Source organism: Neolamprologus multifasciatus, chromosome 7 (genome assembly GCF_963576455.1).
Source record: "Neolamprologus multifasciatus chromosome 7, fNeoMul1.2, whole genome shotgun sequence".
In the NCBI taxonomy this organism is placed as follows: Eukaryota; Metazoa; Chordata; class Actinopteri; order Cichliformes; family Cichlidae; genus Neolamprologus; species Neolamprologus multifasciatus.
The window spans coordinates 250,001-272,220 of NC_140445.1; the positions used below are offsets into that span (position 1 = coordinate 250,001).

A 22,220-nucleotide genomic window follows, 5' to 3' on the forward strand; every position below is an offset into this window, starting at 1 on the left:
GCTGGGCTTGGAGCGCCTGTCCTCCCCCCTGCAGGTTTGAAGACTGGCAGCCGCCAGGCGTCACCTGGGTGGAGGTTGAATTATTTCATATTTACCTAATTTGATTTCATATTTATCTAATTTCATTTTTATTTTTATTTCATTTAATTTCAACTCATTTCATATTTATCTCATTTTATTTTGTATTTAACTCACTGTATTTTTAATTATTTCAGATTTATATAATTCTATTTCATTTTATTTCATATTTTTCTAATTTTTTTAATTTTAGTTTATATTTATCTCATTGTATTTCAAATTATTTCATATTTATGGTAAATGGTAAATGGCCTGTATTTGTATAGCAGTTTATTCAGTCCCTAAGGACCCCAAAGCGCTTCACACTACATTCAGTCATCCACACATTCACACACTGGTGATGGCAGCTACACTGTAGCCACAGCCACCCTGGGGCGCACTGACAGAGGCGAGGCTGCCTGACACTGGCGCCACCGGGCCCTCTGACCACCACCAGTAGGCAACGGGTGAAGTGTCTTGCCCAAGGACACAACGACCGAGACTGACCAAGCCGGGGCTCGAACCAGCAACCTTCCGATTACAAGACGAACTGCCAACTCTTGAGCCACGATCTTATTTGATATCAAAATATATATTTATTTCAACTGATTTCGAATAATTTCATATTTATCTCATTCATTTTATTATTTAGTACACACTAGAATATTCTCCCATGTTGCTTGTCTGTGTTTTAATGTGTTATGGTGTGATGATATCTGTGGTTTTTTACCCTTTTGTGTTACACATTTCTCTGCTTTTGCTTTTGCTAATTGTATTTCATTCAATTTCATATGAATCTCATTTTATTTCATTTCTTTTTATATTTATTGCATTTCATTTTATTTCATGTTTATGTTTATTTCATTTGATTTCAATTCATTTCATATTTATCTCTTTTTATTTCATATTCATCTCATCAAAGATTCTTTCCTGTCATTTCGAGGCCGGTCTTGGTCTCGAGGCCAATTTTACGTGGTCTTGGTTTTGTCTTGGTCTCGCTGTCTCAGATCGACATAGTGGTCGGGAGATTTGGAGTCAACAGTATCCATGATACCCAACATAACGTTCAATAATGTTGGATGCCATCTATAATCCAGTTTTGAGTTCCCTCCCCAGACGCCTTAACGCCCACTCACACTCTTTTATCGAGACTTCAACACGTTGGACTAAAAGGCACGGTTTTATCATGGTTTAAATCATATTCATCAGAGAGGTCTTTTTCTTTTAAATTGGGCAATACTCCTCTTCCTCCGCCCCGATGTGTTGTGGTGTGCCACAGGGATCTGTTTTGGGTCCAATTCTGTTCTCCTTAAACATGCTGCCTTTGGGATCTATTTTTACGAGATACAACATCCCCTTTCATTGTTATGCTGATGACATCCAAATTTACTTCCCCTCGAAACTGGACGTCTCTGTCCCACTGCAGCCTTCGCTTAACTGTCTACAGTTAAAGACAAACACAGAATTTTCTTAAACTAAATGAAAATAAGACTGGAGCTATGGTTTTTGAACTCTGATACCCTCGGTCCTCTTGCTTCTCATCTTTCTCACGCTGTGAGGAATCTCAGAGTGTTTTTAGATGTCTCCTTTAAATTAGAGAAGCAAGCGTCCACAGTTGTGAAAACAAGTTTTTATCACTTACGTGAAATTGCCAAAGCTCAGCCTCATCTTCCTCCAATTCAATTCAATTCAATTCAATTCAATTTTATTTATATAGCGCCAAATCACAACAAATGTCGCCTCAAGGCGCTTCATAGATACAGAGAAAAGCCCAACAATCATATGACCCCCTATGAGCAAGCACTTTGGCGACAGTGGGAAGGAAAAACTCCCTTTTAACAGGAAGAAACCTCCGGCAGAACCAGGCTCAGGGAGGGGCGGCCATCTGCTGCGACCGGTTGGGGTCGCAGCAGAGACCTAGACACACTTATTCAAGCCTTCATCACCTTTAGACTGCAATTCTCTCTATTTGGCCTCCAACACTCGTCTCTCCATCGCTTGCAGTTAGTCCAAAATGCTGCTGCACGTCTTTAACAGGAGTTAGACTGTATGAACTCATCTCTCCAGTTTTAGCAAACTTACACTGGCTCCCTGTAAAATATTGATTTTAAGATTCTTTTACCTACTTTTAAAGTTAAATAATATGGCGCCCTGTTGTTTAAACGAACTCCTCAACATGTACGACCCCAAAGAACACGGAGATGCTCTCAGCACAACCAAGGTCTCGACTGAAGCACAGATGGGCCTTCGCAGTCGCAGCACCCAGAATAATCTGCCAGAGGAGATTCATACTTCAGTCTACTCAGTCTTTTAAATCGCGTCTTAAAACTCTTTTTGAATTTGGCTTTTAATTCGAGTTCAGTATGAGTACCATCAGGCCTGTTTTAGGTTTTTATTGTTAATTTACTGTCTTCTTATTTACCTATATTTTTTCTCTATTGTTTTCTCTTGTTTTTAACGATTGTGAAGCACTTTGGTCAACTTGTTTTTAAATGTGCTCTACAAATAAATTTTGAATTTAATTGAATTGAAAATCAAGACAACTCAAAAGATAAAAAGCAAACAGTTCAGAGCTGATTTTTTTTTTTTTTTATATACAATGCAAACAGACATTTAAACTCCACACATCCACACTTCAAACCTGCATGAATCCTGATCCAGTGTAGAAATGAACATAGCTCTCATAGTGACACTAAAAACGAACAAAACAAAAATAGTCATAGAGACGAGATTCCTCTGAATAAGCTCCGCCCCCCACTCCCTATGATATTCACGTGTGGCTTCCAGATGTTCATAAAGTCCTGTTGTTGCTCTCGTCAATGTACGTTAGCGTTTCCAGGCTTAGAAACTCTCACTCCTTCATCCAGAGTCCCATGGAGTCCCAGCCATGCTCCTCCAACATAGTGCAGTGGCTCTTCTGGCTTCAAGTATCTCATAGTCCAGTAATTTGTTGTAATTTACTTCAGCATTTCTGGTTCATTCATCCGACACTTCATTCAACTTTAAAATAATCCACCCTCCATCCTGCTGTATCAACCATCCACTCATCATCATTTAACCAACATACATGCACCACCAGTAATGTTCAGGCCATAACATTTACACAGATCAGCAGTAGCAGCTCATCTATCGTTGGATGCTATGTTTTGTCCCTCCACAGAGATCTGAGCTTCAGCAGGTTTCCTGCAGCCATCAGACACGCAAAGCACACTCGCTCATGCTTATCTATTATTTAAGCTGCTTTTAACCCCACTTTGAGTATGTAACTGTTTTATACCGACTCCTGATCTCATATCTACCTGGTATTTAGTTGTTTTGACCCACATGTCTTTAAATCTCATATTTATCTAGTATTTCGCTGTCTTTAACCCCACTGTGAGCTGGTATTTTTTGTGGGATCTCAATAATATAAATCTGATTTTAAACCTGGTGTTTACTGATGCCGATTGAACCTCCTCACCTTCATACGCTCTGAACATCTTGTTGGAGACTCTGTCTCTGACCTGCAGCTCCGTCAGCAGAATCACATCTGTACACATGAATGTTTGTTCCTCTGAAAACCAAGTGATGTTAAAGCCAAAGCTCCCACTGGACCTCACGTTATTAACATTTATTTATTTAAAACAACACTTCTGGCTCTGATTTACAAACTGCTGTGTTTTCCTGCAGAACAACAACATCCCAGTGCTCCCAGAAAACGCCTTCAGTGGAAACCCGTCAGGTCAATTTCACCTGTCATACTAAAGTCTTTCCGGCTGGCAGTGAAGCTTTCAGTTGTTTAATTTTTCATCCTGACAGAAACATCCTGGTCACAACGTGGATCACTCGTCTGTCCGTCTGCTCTCTGACCCCCTGAGTTCGTACGTTACCCTCGTGGCACATCAGCATCACTGCTCTGAACTCGTGAACAAGTTCGTCATAAACTGTGCTGCTTGTCCTGCCAGATCTCTGAGGGGGATCTCACGCTTCACCAAGAGCAGAAAGGAAACACCGTGAATGTTTTAACACCCACTGAAGCTCTGAAAATCTGAAACTTTACCAAACTTTCTCTGAACTTTGTCAGAACAAAGAAGGAAGAGCAGAGTCTCTCTGGAAGGTTCGAAAGGACCTGAAAACCTGCAGCTGCAAGGTCCACATCCACACCAGCACACAGACAGGTGTCACAGACAGGTGACACAGAATAAATAATCAATAATAAATGATTAATAGAAACCGAGGCCACCTGTGTGATTTAAAGTAATGTGACTCCAATGATCTTCCTGACTTGTGTCCACCTGCAGCTCCACACAGAACTTCCCACGAGGACTTCATGCTCCACTCCACTGTGTCCTTCATCTTCTTGATCTCCGTCCTCCTCAACCTGCTGCTCCTGCTCGCCTTCCTGCTCCTCTGCTCAGTTCCTACACCTTCCTCCTGCTCCTCACTGTGTCTCATCGCCACCCTCTTCTGGCTTCACCTCCGCATTCACTGCATTAATAAATATAAGCTCTCCTTTCAAAGCACACTGCTCTCACTTTATTATATATGCTGGTGGTAGATCTGGCCTTCTCGCTGTGGCCACTTTCACAGAAACACACAGAGAGACTGATTCTGACTGAGGGAACAGAGAATAAGCATCAGTGATGTCACACAGAGGCCTGAGCGGACAGGAAGCACTGCAGCCTGCTACCAGTTAAAACAATAAATGAAAACGAAAAAAAAAAGAAACAAAACAAAACCTATAAACAAAATAAACATGACATTAAATAAGAACAAATGAAAACAAACAAACAAAAAACAAGAAACTAAAAAATAAAAACAATAAAAAAACAAAATAAATTAAATAAATTAAAATTAAATTAAAACAAAACAAAACATGCTCAAACAACAATAAATAATGTAAGAACAACATGCGGAGTATGCGGAGGAAGAGAAAAACCCACAGCTCTGCTTTTACGTGCTTTTTCCGGTCCCGCGAAGTCTCGCGTTTTATCGCGGTGATTGTTGGTAGCAGCGGAGCTAGCAGAGCGCTAACAGAGAGCTAACGGTCAGAGCGGAGAGAACCTCCGCGAAGCTGCTTCGGAGCCGCGGAATGAGCTGCTGGTCCCGCCGCTGAGTTCGGCCCCAGCAGGGAGCTGCAGACGGTCACCCCAACATGGACGTAGACGTTCCGAACCGATCCCCCGCGGAGGACAGGGAGCTAGAAGACGGAGAGATCTGCGATGATGACACCGAGGAGAGTGCGCCTCCACGGCGGGGGGATGGGAGCAGGCCCCGTGGCGGTGCTCCTCCTCGGCCACGAAAGCCGCACAAGCACCTGCACGGCGCGCCGCCGCACTTGGGCCACCCGCCGCCGGACTTCCGCCACCTCATGCCCTACAGCCTCGGCCCTCACGGCCCATTCCCGCCCGGCCACCGGCAGCAGTGCGGGCCGAGCGGGCCCGACCGGCCTCCCTCCCCGCCACCGCAGCAGCAGCCTCCCGGGCTCGGCTCTCACGGGGAGCCCGGGCCGCGGTCCAGCTTCTGGGAGCGGAGCCACGGAGCACTGGGACGCTTCCGGCACCGCGGCATGCCGAACGGAGGCCCCGGGGGCTGGAGCCGGGGCGGCCGGGGGGGCAACAGCAGGCCGCCTCCGGGACGGTACCTGCCCGGAGAGAGCCACAGCTCCCCCGCGAGGAAGCGTATCCTTTCTGCTGTGTCACGTGCCCTCTCCCCCGGGACGGTGATTGAATTAGGCAGCCCGCGAGGAGCCGGTCAGGGTTTCATTGATTACATATTGGTTTAATGAACAGCCCATTGATCCGTGAATGTACTGGGCTTCGACTGGTTCACGTTCACGTTCAAGTTTCACACTCCACCAGGTGTGCGCGTGCGTGACAGCAGGAAACGAAACGGGCGCTGTGATGACGTATGTGTGGTTGCAACTCCCCATCAGCTGTCCTCATTCATCCGCTACACGGTTACATCAGTGATCGATCATTTCCTCGTTCATGTATTGATCGATCATATTGAAAAGATCTTGAAGACAGCTGTGAAAAGCCCAAATCAATAGATGGATCAATAGATCAACACTTCATTGATCCCACAAGCGGAGGTTTAGTGTTACAGACGAAAGATTGTGCAGTGTATAACAGGTCAGAGGTCAGCCTCCCACCGGGACAGAGGAACACACACACAGCGCGTTAATAAATGTCTGGATGTGAAGCCAATAATCAAACGTTCAGCTGAACTGAGATCATGAGTTCCATAGTTGAGCTTTGATTCGTTTTCTGCCATTTGATCTGCGATCAATAATCCGATGATAGGAGAAATTTGCTGCTTTTACATGGATTTTTTACTTTTACACATTCTTAAAAACGAAGCTTTTCGTTGGTAGCAAAGATTTGTAAGTCTTTTTGAAAACTTTATTTTTTAATATTTCTTCTTGTAAATCATGACTTTAAAAATGAAATGAGTATTGATCACTGTCTGTCGGTAATTCTTGATCAGCGTTCTTTAACGCAGACCTCAGAGAAACCTCTCGGGAGGAACCGGCTCAGGAAGGCGGCTCACGGCGCTCCCAGGCCAGAGAGCGGCGGTGACGAGTCCTTCGAGGATCTGCTGTCCAAATACAAACAGATCCAGATCGAACTCGAGTGCATCCGCAAAGAGGAGACGATGGCCCTGGAGCCACGGACGTCACCGGTCAGGGATGACGTGGCGGAGTGTGTAGCCGCCGCTCTAACGGACGCCAAAGCTGAGCCGGGCCTGGCTCTGAGTCCGGCGGCAGCCGCGGACGAGGTGTCGGAGCTGGAGAGGAAGAAAGTGTTCCAGGCCTTCAACATCAAACCGCTTCGTCAGAAACTCCCCACGCCGGCCGACCTGGACGAGCTGCAGAAGAAGTGGGCGAAGCCTGATGGTGAGTTCGTTATCCGAACGTTTCACATCGCAGCTGTAGACACGCCCCTTTTTACCTGTTTGGCGACTTAAACCATGTTGAGGACCAATCACTTCCTGTTTGCTGTGTAAAGCTCGGTGTGTTTTTACAGCTTCCTGTTCTGTGTCGACAGGTGAAGGGGATCAGCCAATCACAGATAACGGAGCAGAATTGGAAGGAAAAGGTGCCAAAGAAGCAGAAGAGGGGACGCGCGAGAGCGGCGGTGAGCAGACCGAGGCCGCCGGCACGAGCGTACACTGTACCGATGCAGCGGACTCTCTGATTGGTCCTCTGAAAGGACGCTTCACTGTAGGGTGGACCGGGGTTGGTTGTCACAGTGCTTGTTACTGCAACAGTAGGGGGCGCTGTGGGATCCTGCTGATGCCGCACATGTGACCTGCTGATCTGTCACTTTAATGGGGCAGAGAGATTTTTCAGGTATTACACGCTCACACGGCGCTAGCTCTTCTGAACCCTGACGGTCCAGGTGTGTGTCAGGACCGTGAGAGGCCCGGTGCAAGGCTCAGCTCAGCTGTTTGTCCTTTGAAGGGTCACTGAACAGGAAGCTCCACCTTCTTCCCCGCAGCCGTAACAGGATGACAGGGTATCCGCCGCTTTCTGCCAGAACGAATTTAAAAAATGAGCCATTTAACGATGGAACTGAAGGTCGTCATGTTGTCGGGATCTTCGGTTCATGCAGCAGTGAAAACTGTGGCAACGCACGCCGGTCCACCCTGCAGAGTCCCCTCACGGCCCCCAAACCAGAGCTTGATTAGCACCGTGCAGTGACGACCTTTGATGAAGACGCTGTGTTTTCACTTCCTTTGCAATGTGTGTCCAGGTGAGGGAGAACAGCGAGCAGAAGGAGGCGACCCCGCAGATGAGAGGCCGTGTGACCCATGCATCATGGAGGAGCAGGAGAAACCGCCGCCGCCGCCGTGTCCCAGCGAGTCGTCGGCGTCCAGCGAGGACTCTCCAGACAAGGTGAGGCCGCTGCAGCTGCTACGCGCAGGGAAAAGATTCAGCCGTTCGCTTCGATGGCGTTTGGTTTGTGTCACGTTACGTCTCCTCTGTGTGGTCAGGCCACGGAGAAGGTGGTGGTGGTGGAGGAGGAGGAGCTGTCAGAGCTGCAGCTGCGTCTCCTCGCTCTGCAGTCGGCCAGTAAGAAGTGGCAGCAGAAGGAGCAGCAGGTGATGAGGCGGAGCAAAGAACGCATCACTAAAGCCGCCCAGGAGAAGAGCTCGGGCCCCGGGGCCGCCGCACCCGCCAGGCAGAGGGTCACCACCAGGTCGGCTTCCACCGCCGCAGCCGCCACAGAGAGGAGCCGGACCAGGTCCAAAGCTCAGGACAGGGACCGCGAGCGCAACAAGCCCGGGCCCAGACCGCAGGACAGAGACAGGCCCAAGCCAGGTCCTAAAGCCGGGCCTAAAGGCCCGCTGGAGAGGGCCCGCCCCCCGGGGAAGGTGCACAAGAAGATCAGCCCAGGTGAGACAGATGTGCGGGCTGTGAGCACGCTTAGAAGTGAAGCAGAAGACAGCGGTCAGCTCTGATTGGCTCTGAGTGTTCCCGTGTGACGTGTCTCACAGGTTCGACGGCGAAGCAGGCGGTCAGGAAGCAGCAGGTGAGGACGTGGAAGCTGCAGCAGCAGAGGGAGCAGGAGGAGAAGCGCCGGCAGGAGGAGGAGGAGCGCCGCAAGCGGGAGGACGAGATCCGGCGAATCCGCGACCTGTCCAACCAGGACGAGCAATATAACCGCTTCATGAAACTGGTGGGTGGGAGGAAGAGGACGCGCAGCAAGGTAAGGCGCCCTGTGCGCCCAGTGTGGTCACCTGACTCTCACCTGTGCTGACTCACCTGTGCTGACTCACCTGTCTGCTCAGTCCAGGGACCGCGACCACCGCAAGTCTGCAGGCAAGCCGGGCCTGGACACCTCGGGGAACCTCTACCAGTACGACAACTACGATGAGGTGGCGATGGACACGGACAGTGAGACGGGCTCGCCAGGTAAGGGGGCGGGAGGTGCACTTGACCCACCTTTCACTTCCTGTTTCCCGTTTAAACTGGTTTGTCTGCGTTTCAGTCCCGTCGCCAACGCACAGCAACCTGCTGTCTGTGGAGGAGGCGGCGTGCATCCCTCACCTGTACGGCGCCGACCCCGTTCCTTTCGCAATGGTACGCCCCTCCTCCTCATCACCACGGTTACACTCCGAGGAGCTCACTGACGTCTGTTTCTCTTTCCCTCAGGAATTCTCGCAGCCCTTCCTCCCCCCACTGCTCTCCGCCATTCCTCCCCCACCTCCTCCCCTCCCCCCTCCCCCAGACGAGCTGGAGCCCCCCCCAAAACCTCCCTTTGCTGATGAAGAGGAGGAGGAGGAGATGCTCCTCAGGGAGACCTGCCTGATGTCTATGGCCAACAAGAGGGTGGTGGTCTCGGAGGTCGGCGGCGTCATGTGATGATGTCATGTTCAGATTGTGCTCCTGATGATGATGATGATGATGATGATGATTTTCTCTCTGCAGAAGAGCTCCAGCGCTCCCCCCTCTCCAGGTGGGCCTCCCCCCGCAGACCTTCAGCCTCCACCCAGAGGAAACCTGAGCACGGTCAGTCTGAACACGGTGCCTCAGCCCCGCCCAAACAAGGCCGCCAGAGCGCACCTCGCCGCCAGAGCGCCGCTTGTGGTAAGAGGCTCGCTGCACACCACTCCTTATTTAGAAACAAACATGGAGCCTGAAACTGCCCCTCACCTGTCTGCCCCTCACCTGTCTGTCTCTCACCTGTCTGCCCCTCACCTGTCTGTCTCTCACCTGTCTGCCCCTCACCTGTCTGCCCCTCACCTGTCTGTCCAGCTGCCCCGACATAAGACGGTGGTGGTTTCTCTCAACGACTCCGACGACAGCGACTCGGACATGGACGCCTGCAGCTCATCGCAGGCGGTGTTTGGCGGCCTGGAGTTCATGATCAAAGAGGCCCGAAGGACGGTGGAGGTGAGCGCGTTCACCGTCCGGGCGCGACGACGATCGTTGTGCAGCCGGAATGTGTCTGCGGCGTTGCGTGATGATGTCACGACTCTGAACTTCTTATTTTTCAGGCGGCGAAGCCAAAAGGGGCGTCGGCCTCTGAGAAGGAGAACAACCCGGTCAGAACGCCAGAGGCTCTGCCGGACGCCAAGAAGGCCGAGTACCGCCTACTCAAAGAGGAGATCGCCAGGTACCCACCTGATCTCTCACTCACACACACACTCTCACACACTCACACACACACACTCACAGACACACACACACACACACACAGACACACACACTCACACACACACACACACACACAGACACACACACACACACAGACACACTCACACACACTCACAGACACACACACACACACACACACACACACACACTCACACACACACTCACAGACACACACACACACACACTCACAGACACACACACACACACACTCACAGACACACACAGACACACAGACACACACTCACACACACACACAAACACACACACAGACACACACACACACTCTCACAAACACACACACAGACACACACACACACTCACAGACACACACACACACACACACTCACAGACACACACACAGACAGACACACAGACACAGACACACACAGACACACAGACACACAGACACACACACACACACACACTCTCACACACACTCTCACACACACTCACACAGACACAGACACACACAGACACACACAGACACACAGACACACACTCACACACACAGACACACACACAGACACACTAACTCTGGGTGCACACTCACACACACACACAGACTCACACACACACAGACACAGACACACACAGACTCACACACAGACACACACACACACACACACAGACACACTAACTCTGGGTGCACACTCACAGCAGGGAGAGGCAGAGGATGATGAAGGAACAGAGCCCTCGTGGCTCCGCCTCTCCCGCCACTGCAGACTCCATCGACTCCTCCCTGAAGCTGAGCGAGGCCGAGCTGAAGCTCAGCAAACACAGGTGAGATCTGAAAACACACCTGGAGACGTGTGTGAGGTTTTCGGTGGCGCCTCGTTGACTGTGGCGTCTGCTGCCCTCAGGGAGCTGCTGCAGAGAGACGAGGCCGTGCTGCGACACCTGCTGCAGCAGGAGCTGAAGAAGAACGAGTCGCTGAAGGCCGCCGAGGCCAAAGTCGCCAAACTGAGGGAGCAGCTGCAGGCGTCGGAGAGGATCGTCAGCGCCAACAAGACGCTCCTCAGGAAGCTGCGCGAGCAGGTACGCCGACTTTACCGCCCCAACTCGCTGTTGGGTGTTTCTCTAAATCTGCACGACCCCAGTGTGGGTGTGGTTTGACCGCCTCCACGTCCTCTGCAGGTCCACCGGGTGGAGCAGCGGGTCTCCGTGAAGAAGACGGTGGCGGTGCGGTTGGAGCAGGAGCTGGTGCAGGCTCACCTGGCCGCCGGCAGGGCGCCCAAACGGCGAGCGGACTCCAGCCGGCCCACGGTGAGTCTTCCTGTTTCTCTGTGGAGCCTGCAGGTCGTTCTGTTTGTCTCCTCAGCAGAGAGGCTTTTATTCTGAAAATCAGTTGCATGAAGAATGGCTGTTGAAACTTCCAGGTGAGGCCGTTAGCTGTAATTAGCTGGCTGTTAGCTAATAAAGCTAGTTACCCATCCAGTTAGCTAATGACCAGCTGAGGCAACGATCAGGGCGGGACCCGCAGTGGGGAGGCGCCGGCTAAACGACCTCGGGCTGTCACAGAGGATGTCTGTGCTCACGCAGCGCCTTGTGGCGCCGGTAACCATGGATTCAGAGGCGCTGGTGGTTACATGCACCCGCCGATAAAACTATAAGAAAGCTGTGATGGAGCACGGCTGTGTGCAGGTGTGTTTAACCTGTGTAACGTTATCCTCTCCAGCTCAGCAAGTTGCCGCGGCGTGACGCAGCGCCGCGTGGTTCTGAGCGTCACTTCGCCGAGCTCATCGCTCAGAAGCAGCGACTGCAGCAGCTCGAGTCCGAGTACGCGCTGAAGATCCAGAAGCTGAAGGAGGCGCAGGTGCTGCGAAACAAAGGCGTCCTGCCGGAGCTCCCCGTAGAGCCGCCACTGCGATCCGCCACGCCCCCGGACCCTCAGGTCCAGCTGCCGCCGCCGCAGCCCTCGCTGCACGACCTCTCCCAGGACAAGCTGACGCTGGACAGCGAGGACCCCGCGGAGGCAGAAGACCACGAACCGGAACCTGCGCCCGCCGCTGCGGCCAGAGGCGGCCGTCGCTCCTCCTTCCGTCAGTCCAGCTGCTCCTTCACCAAACCCCACCTGGACGCCACGAGCTCGCCCAAAGACGTCGGCACCGCCGCCAAGCCTGTGAAGGCGCTGCCCAGCGGCTCGGCGGGCGTGGAGCTTCCCGCTGAGATGTTCGCGGGGCTGGACGTGGACGCCCTGCAGCGGCTGTACAAACAGAAGACGCCTCTGGGAGATCTGCTGCTGATGGAGCTGCAGGTGCTGGGGGAGGACGTGGACCCTGCCCCCGCCGCACAGGTGAGCGCAGACTGTCAGAGGGGGAAGGTCTCGGGGGATTTCATGCTAACGCTCTGTGTTTCCGGGTATCCAGGTGTTTCCGGCTGAGGTGGAGACGGCGGTGAGTTCATCGGGCAGCTCGGAGCTGCGGCCGCTCCCCTTCGGACCGTACCACAGCCCGCTGCTGGTCTTCAGGTCCTACAGGTAACGCCGTCGCACCGACGGTAACGCCGTCGCACCGACAGCAACGCCGTCGCACCGACAGCAGCTCGTATGCGGTCTGTGCGCTCGGCTCACGGCTGTGTCCTCCCGCTCAGGTTCAGCCCGTACTACAGGACCAAGGAGAAGCTGTCTCTGAGCTCGGTGACGTACAGCAACGCCATCGAAGCGAAGAAGTGCTTCTGCCGCTTCGACCTCACGGGAACGTGCAACGACGACGGCTGCAGATGGTGAGCGGGCGTAAAAAAACAAACTATTTGAATAACGTGAATTCATCAAATCCTGAATCGATTTTTGCGTTTAAATCTCCGGTTAAAGCTCAGGAAATATTTCAACAAACAGCTAAAGCAGTGAGAGCAGCTACAAGGATGTAAACACAAAGATGTAAACACAGAGCGTGGATCTTTCACCCGACGGCACGTCCACAGACACGCCGTCGGGCTGAAGGCTCACAGATCCTGAAGCTGCAGGTTGCATCACTCTAACCCAGGGGTCCCCAATCCCAGTCCACGAGGGCCGGTGTCCTGCAGGTTTTAATCTCACCCTGGGTCAGCACACCTGAATCACATGATTAGTTCATTACCAGCCTCTGGAGAACTTCAGGACATGTTGAGGAGGTAATTTAGCCATTTAAATCAGCTGTGATGGATCAAGGACACGTCTAAAACCTGCAGGGACACCGGCCCTCGAGGCCTGCAGTTGGGGACCGCTGCTCTAACCCAAGTTCACTGAACCAGCAGCAAAAGCAGATCAAACTGAGCTTCACGTTTGATAAACTTCGTCATGACTTTGACGTCAAAGCCTCGTCTCTGCTTAAATGATCAGCTTCTGTAATCAAACCTCTGACTTCAGCATCAGGTAACGTTCACGTGTTGATTCATGGTTTTCTTCAGTTCATCGACTGCAGAGTTTAAGGTTATAAAAAGCTTCATGTTTTTATCCTCAGTTGACACAAAGGCTGTGATTCTCACACCTGATGAAGGCTCACAGTGTCAGCTTTGCACTCACAGACATAAACTAGAAAAAGTTGCATTTCCTGCAAAAATGCGTGTGAATGCCGTGTAGTGGAATCTGCTGAAAAGCTGAAGAAGCTGAAGTACACATTAGAAAAGCTGCTGAAATCATAAAAATTGCAGAATTGTAATGAATTAGCAGAAATACAAGCAAGACGATTCGCTGAACTGTCTGAACATGTTTCCATGGGCGAGGGTCGAACCCGGCCTCCCGCTCTGAGAGCCGCCGCTCATCTCACTCAGCTTGTTTAGAGCTGGGCGATAAGATTTTTTCATATCACGATATGTTTTTTTCATTTCAGGCGATAACGATATATATCACGATATATATATATCATGATATATATATATATATCACGATATATATATATCATGATATATATCGTGATATATATATATATATCACGATATATATATATCACGATATATATCCCAATATTAGCCAAATAACTATATTTGTAAGATTTAAATGTGCCGTTGCTCACAAGTAAAATGTGAAATAATCAGCAGCTTGTTTTGATTTAAATATTTATTTCCCACAATAAGTTCAACAGGGTAGATGTACTTAAGGAACATGAGACTGTTTCAGATAAATAAAGGCAAATATTGCAAACGACACAAAAGGCAGCCGCTAAAGCGTTTAAGTTTCAAAACAGAACAAACGAAACAGACTAAACTGTCAATTCCACTTAGAAACAAAATATTAATTCTAGAAATAAATCTTAGTTTGTTTTACAGAAGAACAAAATTAACTAACTTTTGTCAACATCAAATAAACTGAGAACTAAAAGGAAATTCTCGATCTCTCCTTGTTGTATAGCTGAGCTTTTCAAACAGTGTTAACAGTTACTTTAGTCTGACAGAAGCCGAATGACGAATCAGTGCTTCCAGTCAGAGACTGAGCATGCACCGCTTTATTGTATCTCCAGACTTGCTTTCGGCACATTTACAGTGCGCGCTACTCTGTTTTTGTCAGACTTGAAATAGCAGAAACACCTTCACACTACAGAACTTCTGTGGCTCTTCTGTTCAACAATCTCTCAAGCGTTGGAACCATCGTCTGTTTTCTCTTCGGTAACCTTCGCTCACGCTCTCGGTTGATTTTTCTCTAGTCGGCACTCATTTCCTCCATTACCCGGGCGGCACGGCGGCTGGCTGCTTCCCAAACAAATACACATGTGTGGCTGTACGTAACAAGTCACGTGACGTGACGCTGCGGCTGTGATTGGTTCGGCTCTGCGCTACTTAATTTGGATTGGCTGTTCTTCTTTTTTTTAAGAGGACAAGAGCGGTGAGGTTTATCGCAATAGTTTAACTTTTCTATCGAGAAAAAGTTATTTCACAACACATATCGTTATCGTTCTATCGCCCAGCTCTAAGCTTGTTCATTTTAATGGGCCAAAGAACGTCATCGAAATCTTAATATTTTAAAAAGTGTAGAAGTTATGAAAAGATCGCCGGCATCAGCAGAGAGAGCAGTTTAAAGTTTCAAAATAAAAGCTGTGGTTAACAGCAAAGACACGGAGCAGCTAGTGAAACCTTACGGATACGTGCTGATAAATGATCAATATTTCTGAGCCTGACCGCTGATCGCTGGTGGACGTCACGCCACCAAAGTAAAACGACGCAGCGGCACGTTTGTGTGATGTGTCGCCCTGTTACCGTGACGATGAGTCCTTGGCGTTTGCTCCTCCTGTCTAACGTTTGTGCCTCTGCAGGCAGCACATGAGGAACTGCACTCTGAGCGGGAACCAGCTCTTCCAGGACATCCTGTCCTACGACCTGTCGCTGATCGGCTGCTCCGACAGCAGCTCGGACGAGGACGTGTGCGCCGCCACAGGTGCGCTGGGTGCGAGGCCTCGGTCTGGTGGTCGGCAGGCGTGTCACGTGGACGCTCAGCTGTTTGTGTTTGTTTGCAGAGAAGTACATGAAGAGGCTGTTCGGCTCCAACAAGGACCGCATGGGCGTCGACCAGAAGGCCGTCCTCCTCGTCAGCAAAGTCAACGAGAGCAAGCGCCACGGTAGGTCGGCGTTCCCGTAACGCCCGCTGCTCCGGCCGCTTCCGTGCTTCTCACCTGTCCCTCCGTCTCCAGTCCCGCCCTACACCACCTACAAGGATGCGAGGAGGTGGAGGCCGAAGCCATCGACGCAAAGCGACCTCGGTCCCGAGGACGACGGCAGCGGCGACGAGGGGATGGCGGCCGGTCACGTGACACCTGGCAGAGGTTAGTAAACGGGGAGGGTTTCGTCGTTTCCTCCGTGGGAGGTCCGAGCGAGCTCACGTGTGTCTGTGCGTGCAGACGGCGGCGCTCACAGCGGCCTCTCCGCTCTGGACGCGTGCGTCACCTCGGAGGACAAACGCTACTTCATCAGCGAGACGGACGACATCGCGAACCTGGAGGCGAGCGTCCTGGAGAGCCCGCGGGACACTCAGCTGTGGATCAAGCTCGCCTTCAAATACCTCAGTCAGAGCGAGACGTAAGTCCTCGCCAACCTCGAGGTCTTCGTGCGGAGCTCCACCCCCTTTAACCTTGAATCTGTCCCCTGCAGCTCTGCGGCGGAGTGTTTGGAAGCCGCCCTGAACACGCTGTCACGCGCTTTGGAGAGCAACTGCGACAACCCCGAGGTGTGGAGCCATTACCTGTCCTTGTTCGCCAGGCGCGGCAGCCGCGAGGAGGTGCAGGAGATGTGCGAGATGGCGGTGGAGCACGCCCCCGACTACAGAGTGTGGTGGAACGTAAGTGGTTCGCTCGCAGGAGCCGCTAGCTCACAGCTCAGCGGGCTAACGTTGGCGCGTTGGTTGTTTTAGCTTCGTTTATCAGGTAAATGACCTCTGACCTCTGCTCAGTACCTGAACCTGGAGAGCTCGTTTGAAGGGAAAGACTACGTGTGCGAGCGTCTGCTGCAGTTCCTCCTCGCCGAGGCCTCGTCCGGCGTCACGGAGATGCTGTCCTTCGAGCTGATGGAGGCGCTGCTCTACAGAGTCCAGCTGAGCCTGTTCACGGGCCGGCTGGAGAGCGCGCTCGCCGTCCTGCAGGTGAGACGCGGGAACCTGCCTCACGCTGTGCACCCAGCTGTTTACGTCAGTGTGCAGCCATGTTGGGCCACATGACGGGCTGTCACCTGTATTCCAGAGGGCGGGACTAATGCGACGTGACGTCTGCTCTCTCCGTTTCTCCTCTCAGAACGCTCTGAAGTCACCTCAGGACCGGAGCATCGCCGACCACCTGATGGCCGCCGACCGGGCGCTGCTCTGGCTCTCCTACATCCACCTGACGGAGTTCGACCGACTGCCGGCGTGCCTGTACGACCCCGCCGAGTCCGGCCCGTCCCGTGTAGTCAGCAGGGAGCCGTTCCTGCTGCCGTGGAGGACGTCGCGGGACATCAGCACGCCTGCCGACATTCTCGTCGCTCTCTTCCAAGGTAGGGCGATGCGACAGCAGACACGCGAGGCTCTCGTCTCCCTAAGCTTAACTGTTTCCACTTCCTGTGTGACTGTTTCAGATGGCGTCCGTCAGTGCAGCGACGAGCACGCGTCTGACAGCGAGAGGACGCTGGCCTGCCTTCCTCTGCACACCAACCTCATCTTCCTCTACAAGCTGCTACAGAGGTGAGCTCACTGCTGACATCACACTGTGAGGAAGCGGGATGAACATTCAGGTAGCCCCGCCCACCTCAGACCGCTCTGACTCTGTGATTGGTCGGTTGACCTCGTCACGCTCGCCACACGGTTAGTGAGCTGCATCCCTGTTTGCACCGTACCCAGAGGAGCAGGTGTGGTGACGCGAGGTCACCTGTGAGGTCACCTGTGAGGTCACCTGTGAGGTCAGTGCGGAGTGCGCCATGTTTGTTCTCTTGTGTGATGTCATCGGGTCAGGTTTGTGAACGTGTGAGCTGATTGGCAGGAAGTGTGACGGGATGGGGTCGAGCTGATCGCTGCTTTCGAGCTGTGACATCACGGTCTGTGAGGTCAAAGGTCAAACCTGAGTTTGTGCTCTGTGACATCACGGTCTGTGAGGTCAAAGGTCAAACCTGTTTGTGCTCTGTGACATCACGGTCTGTGAAGCGCCTCGAGCAAACTGTGGCGCTGTGTGTGTGCGCAGGTACAGCGAGGGCGTCGCTCTGTGCGAGTCGCTGCTCGAGTTCTGTCCCGAGTCGTGCGTTTTGCGAGACGCCGTGGCCGACCTCCACCTGCACGGCGGGAGCGGCGACCGGGCGGTCAGCATGTGGCTCCACGCTCTGGCCGAATGCCCCCACAACGCTGAGGTCTTCTACCACTGCTGCAAGTTCCTCATGGCTCAGGTGAGCTCGACCGTCAGTCTGCGAATAAAGTTTAAGCTCCGCCTCTCGACGCTAAGAACCGTCTCTGTGTCCACAGGAGAAGGCGGGCGCCATCACGCCGCTGTTCAGAGGCTTCGTGCTGTCGCTTTGCGAGGACGAGCAGAGTCCGAGGGCGCCCGTAGATGTGCTGCGGTACGTCCCGACGCCTCCGTCTTCCCAGCTGTAGCACGCACGGACAGCTGACGGTCTGTTCTTCCTCCCTCAGGCACATCCTGGGCTTCTCCTCTTCCTCCGAGCTGCTGGGAGGTCCCGTCATCAAGAAGGAGCTGCCGGAGCGGCTGAGCCAGCAGATGAGCTTCCTCCACCTCATCCACTGGTTGGTGTTTAAGGTTTCATAAATGGCGTCCTGCGGCGATGATGAAAGCGGGCGCAGTAGGGTTAATGTGCTCGCTGTCGTTGCAGTCGGTGGCAGTGGCTGCACGGCTCGGTGGAGGACGCGGCGGAGGCGTTCGAGCGTGCACTGGGGGCGGTCACCCAGCTGGAGGAGCTTCACCGGCTGTGGATGGAGTGAGTTCACCTGCCGCAGGTGCTTCCGCTTCCACCGCACGCGCTCACAGCTTCCCTCTCTCCGCAGTTACCTGACGTTCAGCTGCAGCCCGCAGGCCCGCGCCGCCGCCGCCACCTCGCAGTCCAGGACGTTCTCAGACCTGGTCCAGCGCTGCCTCAGCACCACCCCCTCGAGACTCGAGCGCCCCTTCAACCCCGCAGAGTTCTGGAGCTGCTACCGCTTCCACAACAAGGTCAGAGGTCGAGTCCGCTGCCACACGCCATCTTCACCTGCGTGATGTCACGACTCCGTGCCGTCGTCACACAGATGTGAGCGCTCGCTGCCTTGCTCAGCGGCAGGTCTGTAGTTGTAGTCTGCTGATGTCACGTCTCCCTTGCAGGTGGTCGCGCTTTACCTGAGCTGCCTGCCGCCATCCCAGCATGCACTGGTTCTGGAGAGACTGTGCTACACAATGCCCAATAACACTGAGCTGGGCCTCAGGTACACACCTGGAGTGGGTGGAGCTTAATGCCACTCTTCAGTGATTTGACTCCAGTAATGAGATGGAAAATACATCTACTTCCTGTTTGTCGTTGGATTCAAATCCTCTGACCACAGGGACAGTTTAGCTCCGCCCATATCAGCGACATCACTGCTGTGTGTCTGTTGCTGCTCAGGTTGCTGCACCAGGAGTGGCTGGATGGGAACCTGGAGCACCTGAAGTTCCAGGCCCGGATGCTGAGCGGGAACACCCCCAAGTGTCTGAGCAGCTGGAAAATGTGAGTGCGGGCGCCCGTCCCGCCAGATCAATGATGATCAATGATGATCAGTGATGATGATCAATGATGATGATCAATGATGATCAGTGATGATCAATGATGATCAGTGATGATGATGATCAGTGATGATCAATGATGATGATCAGTGATGATCAATGATGATGATCAATGATGATGATCAGTGATAATCAGTGATAATCAGTGATGATCAGTAATGATGATCAGTGATGATCAATGATGATGATCAATGATGATGATCAATGATGATCAGTGATGATCAATGATGATGATGATCAGTGATGATCAATGATTATCAATGATGATGATCAGTGATGATCAATGATGATGATGATCAGTGATGATGATGATCAGTGATGATCAATGATGATGATCAGTGATGATCAATGATGATGATCAGTGATGATCAATGATGATGATCAATGATGATGATCAGTGATAATCAGTGATGATCAGTGATGATCAATGATTATCAATGATGATGATCAGTGATGATCAATGATGATGATCAGTGATGATCAATGATTATCAATGATGATGATCAGTGATGATGATCAGTGATGATCAGTGATGATCAATGATTATCAATGATGATGATCAGTGATGATCAGTGATGATCAATGATTATCAATGATTATCAATGATGATGATCAATGATGATCAATGATGATGATCAGTGATAATCAGTGATGATCAATGATTATCAATGATTATCAATGATGATGATCAGTGATGATCAATGATTATCAATGATTATCAATGATGATGATCAATGATGATCAATGATGATGATCAGTGATAATCAGTGATGATCAATGATTATCACTGATTATCAATGATTATCAATGATGATGATCAATGATGATCAATGATGATCAGTGATGATCAGTGATGATCAATGATGATGATCAGTGATGATCAATGATGATCAGTGATGATGATCAATGATGATGATCAGTGATGATCAGTGATGATGATGATCAATGATTATCAATGATGATCAATGATTATCAATGATGATCAATGATGATCAATGATGATCAATGATTACTGCGTCCTGATTGTGTGTGCGTATGTTCGTAGAGCAATTGCCGTGGAGGAGGAGCTAAAGGAGCGAGCTGAGGTGAGTCTGAGACTGAATCAAATCAAGAAAAGAGGGTGGAGTCTAGCTGCGCACTCAGTGGTGTTTGTCTCCGCCCCCTTGTTGTGTTTCAGGTGCGTCACATGTTCCAGCAGGCCCTGCAGAACCTCCCCCTGAGCGCAGCCCTGTGGAAACATGTAATATACACACACACAGATGACATCACATTAGACAAGCTGTGATTGGACAGCTGCTCTCAGATCTGAGGGGGGGGGGAGGGTCCTAAAAACTTAGACTGGGAAAAGAAATGCTGGAATCTGATTGGTCAGAGCCCTGCAGTAGATCTGAGATCAGCTGTTCAGATAGGGCGTCGGCCCATCCTGATTGGCTTGTACTGCCTCGTATTCTATGACCATGTGACTATAAACAGTTTGACTCACCTGTATACAGCATGTTCACCTGCCCTCCGTCCCCGTCCCCCTCCCGCATGCCCCCCCCCCCCCCAACCTTTGTTTACCCCTCCCCAACCTTTGTTTACCCCTCCCTTTGTCCCCCCCACACCCTTGTAGCGTCTGCTGCTGGAGGCAGCGGACGGCGGGGCCTCGGAGCGCCTTCGGCGGCTGTGGGACTGCTGTCAGCGGGCGGGGGTGAGCGTGAGCGGGGGCGTCGGCCCATCGCTCGGCGAGGACGGCTGATCAGACTGATCAATAATAGATCAATAATGAGAGGCTGTAGGTGACTGAGTGAGAGCAGACGAGGTAAGCCAGACGTCCCCCTCCCCGGCCGCTGAAGCCACGCCCCCTCCGGGAGCGCGTCGGTGTGAGTGTAAGTATCGAGAGCTGAGTGCCGCCCTCACTCTTCATCACCTTTCTTTAGTTCCTCACTTTTCAGTTGGAGTCATTTCCCTCCCTTTTATATCTCATTTACCTGGCGGGGGGAGGGGGGTGCTGAGGGTGTGTTTGGCGCCTGTGTGTGTGTGTCAAGAGGACGCCGCCGTCGCCTGTCTGTGGACTCTTTAGTTAAACAAACTGAGTGTTGCTGAGGCGACGCGGCGAGGAAGGGAGCGGATGCAGAGACTGGACCGACCACCGCCGCTGTTGGCCACGCCCCTCTGAGACTCATGTGCAATGTGCTTTTGTTTTGTCAATCAGCTGATTAAAGAGTATTAGCAGCAGAGGAGACGCGCGTCCTGCCACTGATGTTTTTTACATTCACCTGTTATTAAATTATTTTCTAAAATACGAGGGTGTGTGCCTCTTCACTGCCTCCGTGTCACTTCCTCCAGCAGCGGCTTCCTGTCACAACCAGGAAGTGACACATTCACATCAGTCGTGTTTGACGTGATTCTCTCTGACTTTGTACAAGGAGAGCCAGCAGGCGTCTCACCTTCAGACCACAGGTGTGTCTCAATACACTGATCGGGTTCATTGATGATGTCATCAGTGTGTGACAATATCAAAACTGTTAGGCTGACGAAAACATTTTTCACGTGTGGCCAGAGGCGGAGCCAGCTGTTCCAGGAGGACGCGGTCACCGCGAGGAATAAAAGCATTGAACCTCATTTTAATCCGTTTTTGTCTCATTTCTAAGAGTTTGATCGTTCTAGACTTTATTTTGAAAGGTCAGGATGTGTCGCTCATGAAAGAAACTTTTTTTTCTCCAACTTTATTTCAACAGAATCTTTAACAAAAAGCAGAAAACGGCACGATGTACAATTGTAGTGCAAAATCATGATACAGTGGCAGAGTGTGTACAATTAAACAGGACGGAAATACAGATTAAAACAGGGGAAGGCGACACGGTGAGATT

The 22,220-nt window shown here is 51.4% G+C and overlaps 1 protein-coding gene across 4 annotated transcripts; it reads left to right on the forward strand.

Moving 5' to 3' along the window:
• The first annotated feature begins 5,010 nt into the window (after positions 1-5,010).
• Positions 5,011-21,652, forward strand: zfc3h1 (zinc finger C3H1-type containing). Of its 4 annotated transcripts, XM_085168969.1 has the most exons (36): positions 5,013-5,717; positions 6,548-6,934; positions 7,086-7,175; positions 7,794-7,936; positions 8,035-8,437; positions 8,539-8,750; positions 8,833-8,956; positions 9,033-9,124; positions 9,197-9,388; positions 9,473-9,631; positions 9,800-9,937; positions 10,042-10,160; positions 10,859-10,981; positions 11,062-11,236; positions 11,336-11,464; positions 11,877-12,494; positions 12,568-12,677; positions 12,791-12,922; positions 15,424-15,545; positions 15,625-15,726; positions 15,799-15,930; positions 16,006-16,183; positions 16,256-16,442; positions 16,554-16,742; positions 16,891-17,128; positions 17,210-17,315; positions 17,809-18,007; positions 18,084-18,178; positions 18,252-18,362; positions 18,449-18,553; positions 18,621-18,786; positions 18,934-19,034; positions 19,211-19,312; positions 20,414-20,453; positions 20,546-20,608; positions 20,981-21,652. In XM_085168969.1, exons 1-36 carry the CDS (start codon positions 5,192-5,194, stop codon positions 21,104-21,106), a joined length of 6,234 nt encoding a protein of 2,077 aa, XP_085025095.1. In that variant the 5' UTR covers positions 5,013-5,191; the 3' UTR covers positions 21,107-21,652. The 4 variants fall into 4 exon arrangements, 3 of the variants coding, with proteins under 3 accessions (XP_085025096.1, XP_085025097.1, XP_085025095.1); XR_014875435.1 differs by lacking the exons at positions 20,414-20,453; positions 20,546-20,608; positions 20,981-21,652 and having other exon boundaries at positions 5,011-5,717; positions 18,252-18,375; positions 18,621-18,862; XM_085168970.1 differs by lacking the exons at positions 20,414-20,453; positions 20,546-20,608; positions 20,981-21,652 and having other exon boundaries at positions 5,012-5,717; positions 18,252-18,375.
• Positions 21,653-22,220: the final 568 nt, after the last annotated feature.

Excerpts from the sequence above, each read along its gene's own strand:
- zfc3h1 (XM_085168969.1), top strand. The coding sequence starts at position 5,192 with ATGGACGTAGACGTTCCGAACCGATCCCCCGCGGAGGACAGGGAGCTA. Across the intron at positions 8,751-8,832 it reads GGAAGAGGACGCGCAGCAAG|TCCAGGGACCGCGACCACCG; the intron begins GTAAGGCGCCCT and ends CTGTCTGCTCAG. Across the intron at positions 11,237-11,335 it reads TCAGGAAGCTGCGCGAGCAG|GTCCACCGGGTGGAGCAGCG; the intron begins GTACGCCGACTT and ends CGTCCTCTGCAG.